Raw genomic sequence first — 13,123 nt, forward strand, 5'->3', positions numbered from 1 at the left:
TTCCGTTCTGTGACCCAGTCATGGCTTCAGAAAATTTATTGCATGTTTTATTCACACCATCAAAGAAAACCATCAGCTTATAAAAATAAAACACACCAGTCAGAAAATATATTATAAGCAGTAAAGCAATATACATTTCCATATAATTTCCCACATACACAATGTAACAGTATTCCCCATTTAAATGATAAATATGTTTTTAATCTCCCATTTCTTAGACATAAACACTATGATAAGAAAAGGCAACATGCAGGTGATAGCAGCACATTTAAAACACAAACAAATCATAGGGGAACATCCTGCTGAAACAAACGGAGATCATTTAGCTTTGAAACTCCAAAACAAAAAATGTCAGAGGCAGTGCTCGATTTTAACCACTGAATTAAAAAAAATTATTTAAAAAACCCAAACAAACACTTGAACAGGTGTTATACTGGATTTTACAGAACAAGGAACATTATTTTTACCCCTTTTTCCTGAAACACATTAGATATAATCAGCATAAGAATCTTTATTTACAAGCAAATCTGAAAGGCATCAACCTGTTTATGCTGTTGTAATTCATTGTAGCAGCCACAAGAGGTCAGCTTCAAGGTTTGAACATCATCTCTAACATTCAACAACAGTGTGTTTGGGTGAATGAGCTATGCTGAGAACATCATGAAAATTTCATTTGTAGAATGAAAATCTTTATTTTATTCCTCCTTTGTGGATTAAAAGTATATCAAATTAGTACATTAGAATTAAATAAATATGTAAACATACTTTTTTTACAAGACTGTTTCCAACGTCAACAAATCAAAGCTTTAGCCATTTTTTTCTGTATATTGTAAAGGAATTTAAAGTGCATTTCCCAGTTGTCGTGATCCTGTCAGTTTCATTTGTATGACCTAAATTCTTCATTTTTCTTTAGAACTACTGTTGTCATTATGTTGCTACTGCCAGAGAGCAAGACCTTCAACTTGCTTAACCGGAAATAGTTTTCAAGGTCCTTTTAGATACTAAATAATTTCTTGTACTTTTAAAATACTAACTTTGGCAGACATGAGTGGACACAAACAGGTCAATATGACAAAGCCTAGTAACATTATGCCTCTGCTTGAAACTGCTTTATCATTGACAAATCTTACAACATCAAAAATACAAAAAAAAAAAAAATAGTAATAACAGCCATAATGTGTAAGCCATGAGGATGGCGTAACTGTATTTTTTCCTCATATCTCTTTTTATCAGAAAAAATATTGGGGAATCAACATGAAAAGTTATTTTAGCTAAAGAAAATCCAGAGGCCAATTGTTGCAGCTGTGAAGATTTTATAAATATCAGATGATGTGGAACGTCTTTTTTAAATGCTGTAGGAGATCTGTTTGAAGAAAGAGGGCCGGAAATTAGAGTAGTGGAGGAACTAGACAGAGGTCAGGAGTCTGGCTGCAGTAGGCATGAGAAAGCAGAGAAAGGGGCTGTGGATTTAGGGAAGAATTGGATAATGGAATTATAGAACCTTCTGCAGAATAGCATTGGGCACTTCCAGTGTCTCGTCCTTCACAAGGACAATGTCATAAGAGTCCATGTATTTGTCAAGGTGCTCTTCTACCTGCAGAAATAGCAGAAAAATAGCAAATAAGTCACATTGCTTGATCAACACAAAGCACAAACAACCATTTCAAAGCTTTTCTGGTAAATTTAAGACAGCTCTATTTCAAAAGCAAATCTTGTCAGATCAGGATGGGATTATCCCACATTAAATACAGATGTAATGTGGGATAAATATGTACATCTTTGATTTCTTTCTTCCATTATAAAAAATGGCAAAAATACAACAATAAGAACAATAAGACTTAAAATCCTGATTTAAAACCATACAGAAGGTGAAAAACAAAGTGTCAATTTTAAAATGGTTAACAGAAGCTGTAATGTGAACAATCAAAGACAAATAAGGTCATTTCAATGTAAAGCATTGGAGGAAATAAAGCTATTTTATTTTTTTTTTTTTTTATTCTGACAAAATGGAGAAAAGAATAAATTCCTGGCATATGTTTTTCAACCAGTTTTTCTACACAACACAAGACTTGTAAAATTTAAAAGTAAAATATTGGACTTTCACACTTTTCAAGAGTGCACAGGAACTATTTACTGGTCTAGGAAAGACATATACTGTTTCAGCACAAGCTTTTTGCCACATAAAACATGTCCAGGATTATAGGAAAATAGAATTTCTTTTTAAAAAAAAAAAAAAAAAAAACAGGAGACCTGAATATTTGAAAGATTAATGGCTTTACCTTGTCATTGAGGAAGCCAACCTTGAGCATGTTCTCCACATTGGGAACACCATCGGCCATGGTGAGGTCTCCCATCGAGTCTCCCAGCAGGATGATGTTACTGTAATCCCTCAGCTGTTTGAAGTAGTCAGTGTTCCGCAGTGCACTGTCGTGTTTGTTGTACACATGGATCAGCTCACCTTTGAATCCCTTAAGTACTCCCTGCAGGACAAAAAGACCCATCACTTGTATTCAGAGGTGACAGAAATCAGATGATTTCTAAATGGTGAATGCACCAAGCTGTTTCAGTACATCAGCTGTTCATTCAGACTGCAACAGAGAGGTAGACTTTGGCAGGTGCCGCATATTTCACCTTTTCTCTCAAATCAGTTTTGTATTTAATGAGGAGAGGCCTTTCACAAAACATCAATTCACCCCCACATCGGAGACATTTTCTTGAAATAATAGGACATGAACTCATTCTGAGTATATGTCAGTACCACCAGAAAGAATATATGACAGTAGAGTTTCTGTTTTTCATCCTTTTGAACTTTCAACTTCTCTCAATTTGGAAATTGATGAAATTGGAAATGTTGGCAGCATTTTGTAAAGCCCAGCATTACTGAAAAAGTCTATATTTTCTTGGATATACACACAGAGACTGATGTCTGTTAGTGACGCTAACAGTGCTAATTGAACTAATCACTCATTTTTTAATAGTGAAACCCTGTTTTACAGCGACTGCTATCACAAACATCATTTATGTCCTCACTATGAATAATTGCTGAGCGTGTACAGTAGCCTAAAAGGAAATATTTTTCACACATCAATTACCGTTTTTAAAAGGAATTCAAAACTGGCTCCTTCACACTAAGAGGAGCCAGTTGAGGTGGCTCAAGCATCAGATTAGGATGCCTCCTGGACGTCTCCCTGAGGAGGTGTTCCAGGCACATCCCACAAGGAGGAGGTACAGGGAAGACCCAGGACACATTGGAGGGACTATGTTTCTTGACTGGTCAGGAACACTTTGGAACACTTTCCCTGGAGGAGCTGATCCAGGTGGCTGGGGAGAGGGAAGTATGGGTGTCCATTCTTGGCCTGCTTTCCCCTCAACCCCAATATATATATTTTGTGCAGAATACTTATTTTACCTGCACCAGTAACACTTGTGTGTATGTATATGTAGATATACATATAGATATTTCTGTATACTTTGGCAGCCAATCAACAACTTTTTGTTACCAAATGTGGAATGACAATAAATCTGGGATTGGTCTATTTCTTCTTATATTTAGCTATTTTATGTGCCAGTAACATAGAAAAAAGATGACTTACTTTGTCATCAAAGTCCATGAAGTTAGAGACGACCTTGATATTAGGGTGGTAAACGCCAGCCTGGCTGATGACTTCCTCCAGCACATCCCCCAGACCCGCAGAGAAAATGAAGACAGGCACGTTGTGCTGATGCAGGCGATCAAAGAACTGCTCATATCCTTCTCTGCAACAAAACAAGCAATCAGTTTATCCTGCTGTCTGACTAAGTAAACAAATCCACATAAAGGTCTCACACATTCACTTCATCTGATCCTCTGAAGTTACCTGAGGACGAGGTCAGACTCCCTCACCACCTCCGGCAGTTTGTGCTTCTCTAACCGCTGCTCAACAAGCAGCGAGTGGGACTTAAAATACCTGGAAACAAACACATCTTTAGGAAAGCCCAACTCTAGGAGCTTTGAAGGTCACAGGTCACATGATTTGCAGACGCCTGAATTACCATTCCACCATAAAAGGGTATTTCTCTTCCATACTCAGGTGAGGGTCAATCTCAATGGGATAATATTTATGCTTCAGCTGCAGCAGGTTCTGCCTGCACTCCTCTGTCACTAGTTTGCAGTTATCAATAACATCTATGCAGAGAAAAGATAATATCAATAATATAATATTTGTTTCCAGCCTGATTCCAATGAAGGTGTAGCATTTCTATGCATTACCTCAAAATGTAATACTTACTGTGCAAAGTCGGACAGCGTTTTCCATTGACTGCAAATTTGCTTATTGTCATGTCGAAGTCTGTGATGACCTAAAATGTTCAAAAATCATTTTACTTATTAGATGTTTGGAGAGGAGTTTGATAAAACAGGCATCAGAAGAGAATAGTTCCTAGAGTCTATCCAAAGACTCAAGGAACAATTCAGCAATGTTTCAGACGAAGAAGGAGTAGATAAGTTGGAGCAAATGTCAGGATTTGACAATGTACCTGGAGTTTGGAAGCTCCTCCTTTAATGAGGCCACAGATTATCTGCTCCACCTTCTCAGGGTCTCTCATGTGCACCGTGGGTTTCTCAAACTGAGGCATCTGGAGTTAAACACAGAGAAAAAAAGACAGAAATGGGAATAAAATTTAACAGAGCAAAGACTTTTGTCAAATAAAAGAGCAGTTGAAAAAAATCACCAAAAATAAAATAAATAAAAAAACAATAAAAATTGAGTAAAATAAAATCCATAGGCAACCACATTCTACTATATGTAATATGCCTGACAGGAGAAAAATACAAAAAATAAACAAATGAAATAATTAATGTAGTGATTTAAATATATTGGGACCAGGACAAAAACCCATTCCTTTAACAAGAAAACCTAAAATTAAGATGCAGATGAGAAATCAGAGGAATAATGTACTTGGACTGACTTGCACCAACATTAACTGTGACCTACATTTGCTTTAAGAGAAGCGGCAGACGGCATAAAGACTACATGTTGTCTCTTGTCATTTTGTATACCAATTTTTTAATTCTTCTATATAGGCTGCAGGAAATGAACATCATGTTCCTCATTTCAGACATGACACCAGAATAAGTTCAATGGGGTTCTTTGCTTTCTAACAGAAATCTTGTGACTGTGGATGCAGAAATGAGCAAAAGAAATCCTGCTGGTCTCAGTTTAGACCAGATGTCCACTGCAAGCTAATTTATTTCTCAAAAGAATAAATGCTTGTTGGCAAACTTACATTTAGTTGCAATATAACTCTTAATTATTTAGTTAAGACTGCAGATACACCCAAAACAACCAAACCAGCTTCACAGAGCTGATCACAGCTTCAACTTATGCAATCAGAACTAGATTTGTTAACACCTCATATTTCACTCTGATCCTTCAGACACATGATACTCAGAACATAAGCTATAAATAACCATGAAGTTTTTTTTTGTTTGTTTTTTTTTTTTTTAACTAAGACATCACATAGAGAAGTAAAACAACTATAAATAGTTATTTTTTGCTGAGAGTCAAATGCATTTGTAATATAACTCGTCTAATTTCATGTTAGTTTACAGCCTTATAAAAACTGTCGTTTAAAAACTTCTTTAGAGGGCAGGCTTTGCTGTTGGATAGAGTTCAAAGCATCACTTGTAGATACATGACAACAGTAATTACAGACAAATTGCCACGACTTTGCAAAATGTTTGTGATATTATACACATTTTTGTATATATCATCTCCTATGCAACATCAGATTTTAGCAATGTAGATTACCAAAATAATGACTCCCTTTAATTTTCTTGCTGCTCCTTTGCTTTCTAGAGTACTGTTTCTCAGTTCTCTAAGAAACAAGCACAGGTATTTCAGTAAGCAATCCAGCTGCATACAGGCACACACAAGCTTACCTCTGGTCTGTTGTTGTCGCAGGAACAAGAGTGAAGAAAAGATTATGTGTCTGCACAGGGTTTATATACCCACAGAAACAGGCGGGGAGAAAAGAGGGGCGGGGAATGTTGACCAAAACTGATTAGACAATGTAACCCCTCCCCACCCCACAGGCTCAAACACACAAACACTTCTAGTTCACACACATACAAAATCCACAAATGCAGAGGACGGCAAACAGATGTGGTAACGGGCCAGCAGTGTTAGGGTGCTGTTTGTAATCCAGACTTTTTCCAGTAGTTTGACCTCTAACCTTTAAATTCAATTAGAGGGGGAAGCCTTGCTTTCAGAAGTATGCCTGCTGAATACTCATATTTTGAACACACAATCTACTAAACACACACACACACACACACACACACACACACACACAATAAATAGCCTGAAGCCACATAAGAGGTCATAAGGGTTAAGTTACTGGGTCTGACCATACACTGGTCCAGAAGGAGCACATACAGGGTTTCCTCTCACTAAAGGAGGGGCCTGCAGGGCCGGTAAACCCCTCGATCAGGGAGTCTTGCCAACTGCACATTGCCAGTCAGCTGGTTGAAGAATTATCAATAATCAAGAGTGAGATTAACAAAAAGTTGAGTTGTCTATAAGAAAATATTCCAATTATCGTCTTTGCAAAACTAATTTAGTGAATTCATAAGAATCATTTAGTTGTGTTTTGTATGATTATTTCTGTTCAATCTGCTTGGCTTTTAAAGCAAAAACATACCTTCAAATATTGGCAAAGACAACATCACAAACATTACTAAAGGTTACACTGGCAATCAAGAAGTACTGTGTCAATAACCACGTGACTTCAAGATCATTATAAAAAAAGACAAGGATGCCTATAGAATGAGGTTCGAACATTGTGTGCCATGGGAGATGGATGTATTGGTTTAATGCTTAATTGAGCAAAGGATTTTCCAAACTTGTTCGAAAACTAATCTGGCTGTCACAGAAAGAAACCTAAAAATGGATGGTGCTAATAAATCAAAATGACTTTGAAAGCACTGAAGGCGACTAATCAGTTCTTGTGAAAAACAAAAAACTTGGCACCCCAGTCGTGGAAAAAAAATCTGATAAATGGCTGTTGGACCAAAGGTTACAGTGTCAGACTGCTGTGGACACAACCTGAGGGATGACTAACCTCAGGACTGTGGCTTTAATCAGATCCACCTTTGACATACAGCTGGCCGTTTGCTGATAGGGCTGCAAATTTTGCTGTTCACACTTTTTTTCAGAAAAGCGCTACATCATCGAATAATGCTGCTGCAGCATCTGCATTTTACTACTATTCACAGTATCAAGTGGTGATCTCACTAAAAACCTTAAAACTCTAAAAATGGATTCTATTGATACCCTAAGATTAAAGATGCATTTTTTTTTCTTTCTTTTAAACATATATATGCAATGTTTTTACAAAATAGGAAGACAAAGTCTCTTGTTCGGAGACATGACCTGAGTGAAGAAACTGACTGCGGCAGCCGTTTTTTGCAAAGGTAAAAGTCTAAACAGTTTGTGTGCAGAATGTGTGGGGTCTGTAAAGATTTTGGCCAGCGACACTTGTGATAGCAACATATTTTAAATGACTTGCATTCACACATTGCGTACCAGTTACATAGTCATATTTAATAAATTTGAATATGCATTCAGATGAGATAAGGTTTGTCAGATTAAAGATAAGTTTTGAAAATAAAAAACTTTTATGTAGGTATTAAACAACCTTTTTTATTAAGCCCACAATTCTGTATTATTTTTTAATGTAATGTAAATAATATGTAATGCTATTATTTGTAATGCTATAGGAGCTTTCTAAAGTTGCTATAGCATTCCACCTCCAGTCAAGTTATGTTCCCATAACACTCTAAACTAGATGTTTGGCCCCATTCTGTCTCTTGCTTAAGTTATAAAATGAACATTAAATAAATATTCCACAGAACTGATCAGTCAAGCATGTGTGATGTCAGTAGTCCAGTAAATATATAATTAAGATGAAATATGCTTAGCTGTGCCCACATTGGTAGCTGCAACGTTTGTGATAATGAAACCCATATGTTTCTAATGATAAAGCATTCTGGAGAAAATATGTTGGTGAAACTGCAGGGAAACTATACCCACCCCTTTGAAGCTTCAAATTATAAAAACAAGCAGCATTACTCAAATCCTTATTAACTCATAGAAAACTAAATCATGCTTGCCAAAAGTGACAAGAAGTATTTTTCAAATTCTCTCTGTTAGATCTGACTTTTGTGCGCGTGTCGATATTAGAAAGGTTTCTAACATTGAAACCTTTCTATTTTTACAATAGGAGAAAAAATAGCAAAGAGATTTTGAATTTTTAAATATTCTTTTAATGTTTCCTGATTTAAAACATTTTCCAAACCAATCTTTAAATCAGCCTTCACTGTTTTTGACAACTACAGAACATTCAGTTTTGCAGCTACTGTTTTATCAGTATTTATTGCCAGAACAGCATGTTTCTTCTTATAACCTCTACATAGTATGGGTGAAAAACATAATGCTATTATTCACAACAGTGCAATCAGTAAGACTGTAGGGGAAAGTTTCTGTCCATCTCTAAAGAACAACAGCGCCAAGCAGAAAGATCTTGAAGATGTAAAGAAGGGAATTTTACTGTGTTCTGCCCTCCAGTGGTCAACAGAGCAAAACACACTTAGGATACAACCTAAATGAATCTGCATCCAGGTTACAAGTATTAAAAGCTATTAAAAAATTGTATTCCTGGTTGAGATAATATTAAGACATTATATTATGTCTTAATATAAGACATAATACTCAGCTTCCTTCCTAAGAAAGGAAGCTGAGTACAGCTTCCTTTCACTGTAACTGCATTGGTGGCTGCTATGTTTGTGATAATGATGGCTATCTGTCACTTATAATAAAATCAACCAGCAAGGATCAGGATTTAGTAAATGGACAGAACATTTATTTTAAAAACTGTATGTTTTCATCTTTGTACCAAATAAAAAGTTTACAGTGTGAGTCAGACCAAAATTCAAGGGAGGAAACGTAAGTCCATTTAAACAAAATAAATCATTTTTCAATCTATTTTGTTCATCTGGAGGAGATCATAACTGCTGAAAAATCAGGAAAAGTACAATAAACCTTAAAATATTACAAATAAGTTAAAAGTGTTTATAGTACATAATGTTCCTTCAGATAAATAAATTGGTTTATGAACAATTAAAAAAAAAGATCAGTCTCTTGGTACAAATGTTCCAACTCAATTAATGTAAATATATTCAAAAGTTTAATAATATATCTATCTATGGAAACCAATAGCAGACTTTTTCCACATTTACTTTTTCCATACAGTTTTCTCAAGACAAAGAGTTACTTTTTCTTGAGATAATGAGAAACCCAAAAGCAGAAACCAAATTTTACAAGACTAACTTATCTCAAGAAAACTATCAGGAAAACGTTTATGCAGAAACCACTCAGATTTTGGATCTATCTGAAGGTTAGATTTACAAATAACTTTCATTGAACAGGTGCTATTAAATTGTCTTTAGGTCCAGTATTATCAACGATTTCTCTCCAATCCATTTCCTTACCAGAAGACTCGATTAGAAGAGGAGAGCCAACAGAGAAAAGTTATGATTTAAATAAATTTTTAAACATAACTTTTACATCCTTTTTTATAAACAATTCTACAGCACATTTGTTTCGGTAAATTTGAGCTATAGAGGTGGAATCTGTGGGTAAACAGACAAACATAAGAAAAATATTCACGGACATAAAACATATCCTCTTTGACAGGTCTTTGTGTGTGTTGTTTCAGTCTGGATGTTTTTGCTTACTGACAGAAACATTAAAAACAGATGGTTACAAGTTTCCATGCAGTGGATCACAGTGGGAAACTGTCTCCGAAAGGCAGCTAGTTGCTACTACGTCCCATTTCTTTAGCAGAAGACCCAATTAGAAGAGGAGAGCCAACAGAGAAAAGCTTGTTGGCCTGTAATTTGGCTTGTATTCTGTGTCCATTTTAACCTTCCAGCTTTCTGAATAAAAGTGAATCTTATTAGAATAGAAAAGGTAAGAGAGTGTTATGTGAGAAATCCAGTTTGATTCTCAATGGAAATTTGACAAAGCTGGAAAAAGCATTGTGACATAGTATTGTGTTATGGTTTATTTTCACTTCACCTTAACTGATAAAGTGTTGGTACTCTTTATGCAAAATAAGACAGGATGCTGCTGCTACTGTTTTTTGTTTGTTTTTTCTTTTTTTGTTTGTTTGTTTTGTGCCTTGTTAAGTTAAAATGCTACACTGCTAAGTGTATGTTATTGCTCTTATTTTATATTGTGACTATTTGAGCTTATTTAATTTAATATTATTGCACATGTGCGGACCCAGAAAAAAGTCTGGCTCTGTTGAATAATATTTGTATGCAGTTAAATAGTGCTTAACTGAACTTGAAATAATTTCAGGATTAGTTTATGCAGTTTCCGTGTGAATGCATTGCAAGTTTGTGTTGCAGAAGCTTGCATAACCTAAAAGAAGCCTGGTCAAGCGAACACAGCGGCACAAAGCTGTTTTCAGGCCAATGAGAGGTTCGTAGAGCGCGGAACTGACCAAGAGCTCAGTTGCTGAGACTTTGAGGTAAAAGTAATAAAGTGTGCATGTCCTTCTGTTCGGTAAAAACTGGCTGGTGACCTCTAAATATCAAATTCCGTTTTAGGGGACCAGCTGCGCAGGCGCAGTGCATCAACCAAGTTAAAATGCGCGAAGATAAAAATAAGCTTGAGGTCTTCTTTCCGTTCATAATTTTTATAATAAATGTCGCCATCTAGCTTGGGTAATATTCCAATCTAAATGTAGTAGAGCTTTATTTTGAAGCCCACACATCCCACTTCCTGTTTCTTATCAACGTTTGGCTATTTAACAGCGCAGTTAGAGAGTACTTTAACTCACCATTTCTATGATCTTCGTTTTCTTCCCAGCTCGCTTCTTCTTTGCTACGATATACTGGGCCAGCGCCACACCGCCGAACACGACACAGACACTAGCGCTGGCTGCGGCTCCGACCTTCACCACGGCCGTCCTGTCCATGACGGTCCGCTGCGCTGCCGCTCACCAGCCCGCCGCACGAAAAGTCCCGTCCTCCGATTTAACAACAGGCGCCTTCCTACTGGTGCTGATCACACACTGAACCAAAGATCGTCTATGCAGAAAGAGACTGGTTGCTCTCACTTATGTCCATCCATCCATTTTCTGTTTACCATTGTTCCTAATGGGGTCGGGAGGGTTGATGGTGCCTATCTCTAGCTACGTTCCGGGCGAGAGGCGGGGTACACCCTGGACAGGTTTGTGAAAATGAATTAGCCCAGTGAGCGCACACTCATCGTCTGAGCTAAGTTTTACGACATATTTTGCATAACAGCTAGGCAAATAGCTATTCTCCCCTCTAGTATTCTTTTTTTTATTTTATTAAATGTGCAGAAATGCAAAAGAAATTTCCCATCTAAAAGATGTATTAAAGTGTACAGCCTGCTTTTATAATAAAATGCAAATTTATTTATGAACACTTAACACCTTGTATGAGGAAGATCCACCATGTTTTATGGAGGAAATGTTATCATTTTTAATGCAGTTAGTAAATAGCATGTTTACTAACTGCATTAGTCATGGTCTTTCTCTAATTAAAAAAAATTGCTATAAGTAGGCCTGCCGAACCTGCTGCAAGTTCTTTTAAAGAAAGGACAGTAACAGCAAGAGCTTAAACAGTAGATGCAAAGGGAAACTAAAATATCTCCTTTCGATACGAAAATGACTAAGGAGCAGCTGCAGATTCAAGCTTGGAAAGATATAATTGGAAGATGGAATTAGGCAAATGTTCCTATCTCTTAAAAGCTCAAGTGTACAGTTTGACCTTATGAATTTACCTTTAAACTTTTTAAAAGTAATTTAGGTTTTAAAATAAATATCCATTCATCTGTATGTGTACATATAGAAAAGAAGGTTCTTGATTGTGCTACCCGTTGCTTATTTTGTTTTGTTGGGCCCAATTCTTTTGTCATACATCAATCTTTTGGAATTTTAAACAACACTTGCAGTTAAGGCCTCCCTAAACTGCAAGTGTATTTTATGGCATAATTTTTTCCTCAGTTAGACTTTTCATTTGAATCATTTGTTGTTGGTAGAAGAATAGTATAAAAGTATTGTAAGCAGTATTGTTGCTGCAACAGAGAACAAGAAGGGAGGCGCTGAACCAAGGTGAATGTTTAGGATGTTGCCTTCCTTGGATTTTTATGCAGTTCAGCCAGTGTATCACGTAGCAATCAGTCCACATGCACTGTTTTCAGCTGTTAAAAAAGGGTGATTGTTTCTTCACTTACATTTAATATGAACTCACAATAAAAACATTTATTAGTTGATTTGGATACATTTGTTCTACTTGTAAGCGCACACATTAAGTTAACATATGTATTTATATCAACTTAAAGTTAATTTTGTTTGCTTAAGATTGATTCTTTGTTTTCCTGCCGGTACTTACCTGCCTTGGAGTTGCCAGGCAAAAGATGAGGGCCAGGGCTCAGCAGGCTTAAATACTGATTGGACTGAACCACAAGTTCCTGCTGGCTGGGGGAATATGTAGTTTCTTTGTTTAGATAAGTTTTGTATTTAAGTAAATATTAATATTTAAAGTTTAATATATTTGATTTTCATTTTTGAGTCTTTAGTTTAGCCAAACCTAGCTGTACTGTTAATTGTTTTTATGTTATTTGTAATTGTATTCTGTTTAGTTACCCCTATTGTGGCTTATGAGCGTTATCTTTTGTCCTTTATAATCTTTGGGTTAAAATAATTTTTAAAAAACTATTTTTCTAATATATTCTGTGACTCCTCCAATTTTTACATTTACATCAGCCCATCACAGCGTTGTTTAAAGTTCTTAACTGCTGGAAAAATGAGGAGTGAGATCTTGGTAGTCGTGATATGGGGGTGGTCACACCACTAGAAGCAAACAGAGTATCTTTCTTTTAAGTCTTCAAGTACTGACTTTGATTTCATTTTACAATTAGTTAAAACATTTGCTGCTGAAAAGTGTTTATTGGACACATCTCATGTGTTCTATTATTCAATTTACAGTTTCAGTTTAGAGATATAGTATCTTTTAAAACAAAGTGCAATGGGAAGTTTAGTTATA

The 13,123-nt window shown here is 36.1% G+C and overlaps 1 protein-coding gene across 2 annotated transcripts; it reads right to left on the reverse strand.

Moving 5' to 3' along the window:
- Nucleotides 1–11,200, reverse strand: nt5c3a (5'-nucleotidase, cytosolic IIIA). Of its 2 annotated transcripts, none has more exons than XM_044116523.1 (8): nt 10,888–11,200; nt 4,516–4,614; nt 4,269–4,338; nt 4,033–4,165; nt 3,858–3,947; nt 3,594–3,756; nt 2,280–2,480; nt 1–1,594 (listed from the first exon to the last, which is right to left on the reverse strand). In XM_044116523.1, the coding sequence occupies exons 1-8, from the start codon at nt 11,023–11,025 to the stop codon at nt 1,493–1,495; spliced, it is 996 nt and encodes a 331-aa protein (XP_043972458.1). In that variant the 5' UTR covers nt 11,026–11,200; the 3' UTR covers nt 1–1,492. The 2 variants fall into 2 exon arrangements, with proteins under 2 accessions (XP_043972458.1, XP_043972459.1); XM_044116524.1 differs by lacking the exon at nt 10,888–11,200 and adding an exon at nt 5,921–5,960.
- Between the last annotated feature and the right edge of the window lie 1,923 nt (nt 11,201–13,123).

The sequence above is a fragment of the Gambusia affinis genome, linkage group LG05 (assembly GCF_019740435.1).
Source record: "Gambusia affinis linkage group LG05, SWU_Gaff_1.0, whole genome shotgun sequence".
Classification (NCBI taxonomy): domain Eukaryota; kingdom Metazoa; phylum Chordata; class Actinopteri; order Cyprinodontiformes; family Poeciliidae; genus Gambusia; species Gambusia affinis.

Bases quoted from the DNA above. Each gene is read 5' to 3' on its own strand.
- nt5c3a (XM_044116523.1), bottom strand. From the start codon at position 11,025: ATGGACAGGACGGCCGTGGTGAAGGTCGGAGCCGCAGCCAGCGCTAGT. The intron at 4,166-4,268 runs GTAAGTATTACA...TTCTCTGCATAG, and splicing joins ACGCTGTCCGACTTTGCACA to ATGTTATTGATAACTGCAAA. The intron at 2,481-3,593 runs GTAAGTCATCTT...TTTGTCCTGCAG, and splicing joins TCATGGACTTTGATGACAAA to GGAGTACTTAAGGGATTCAA.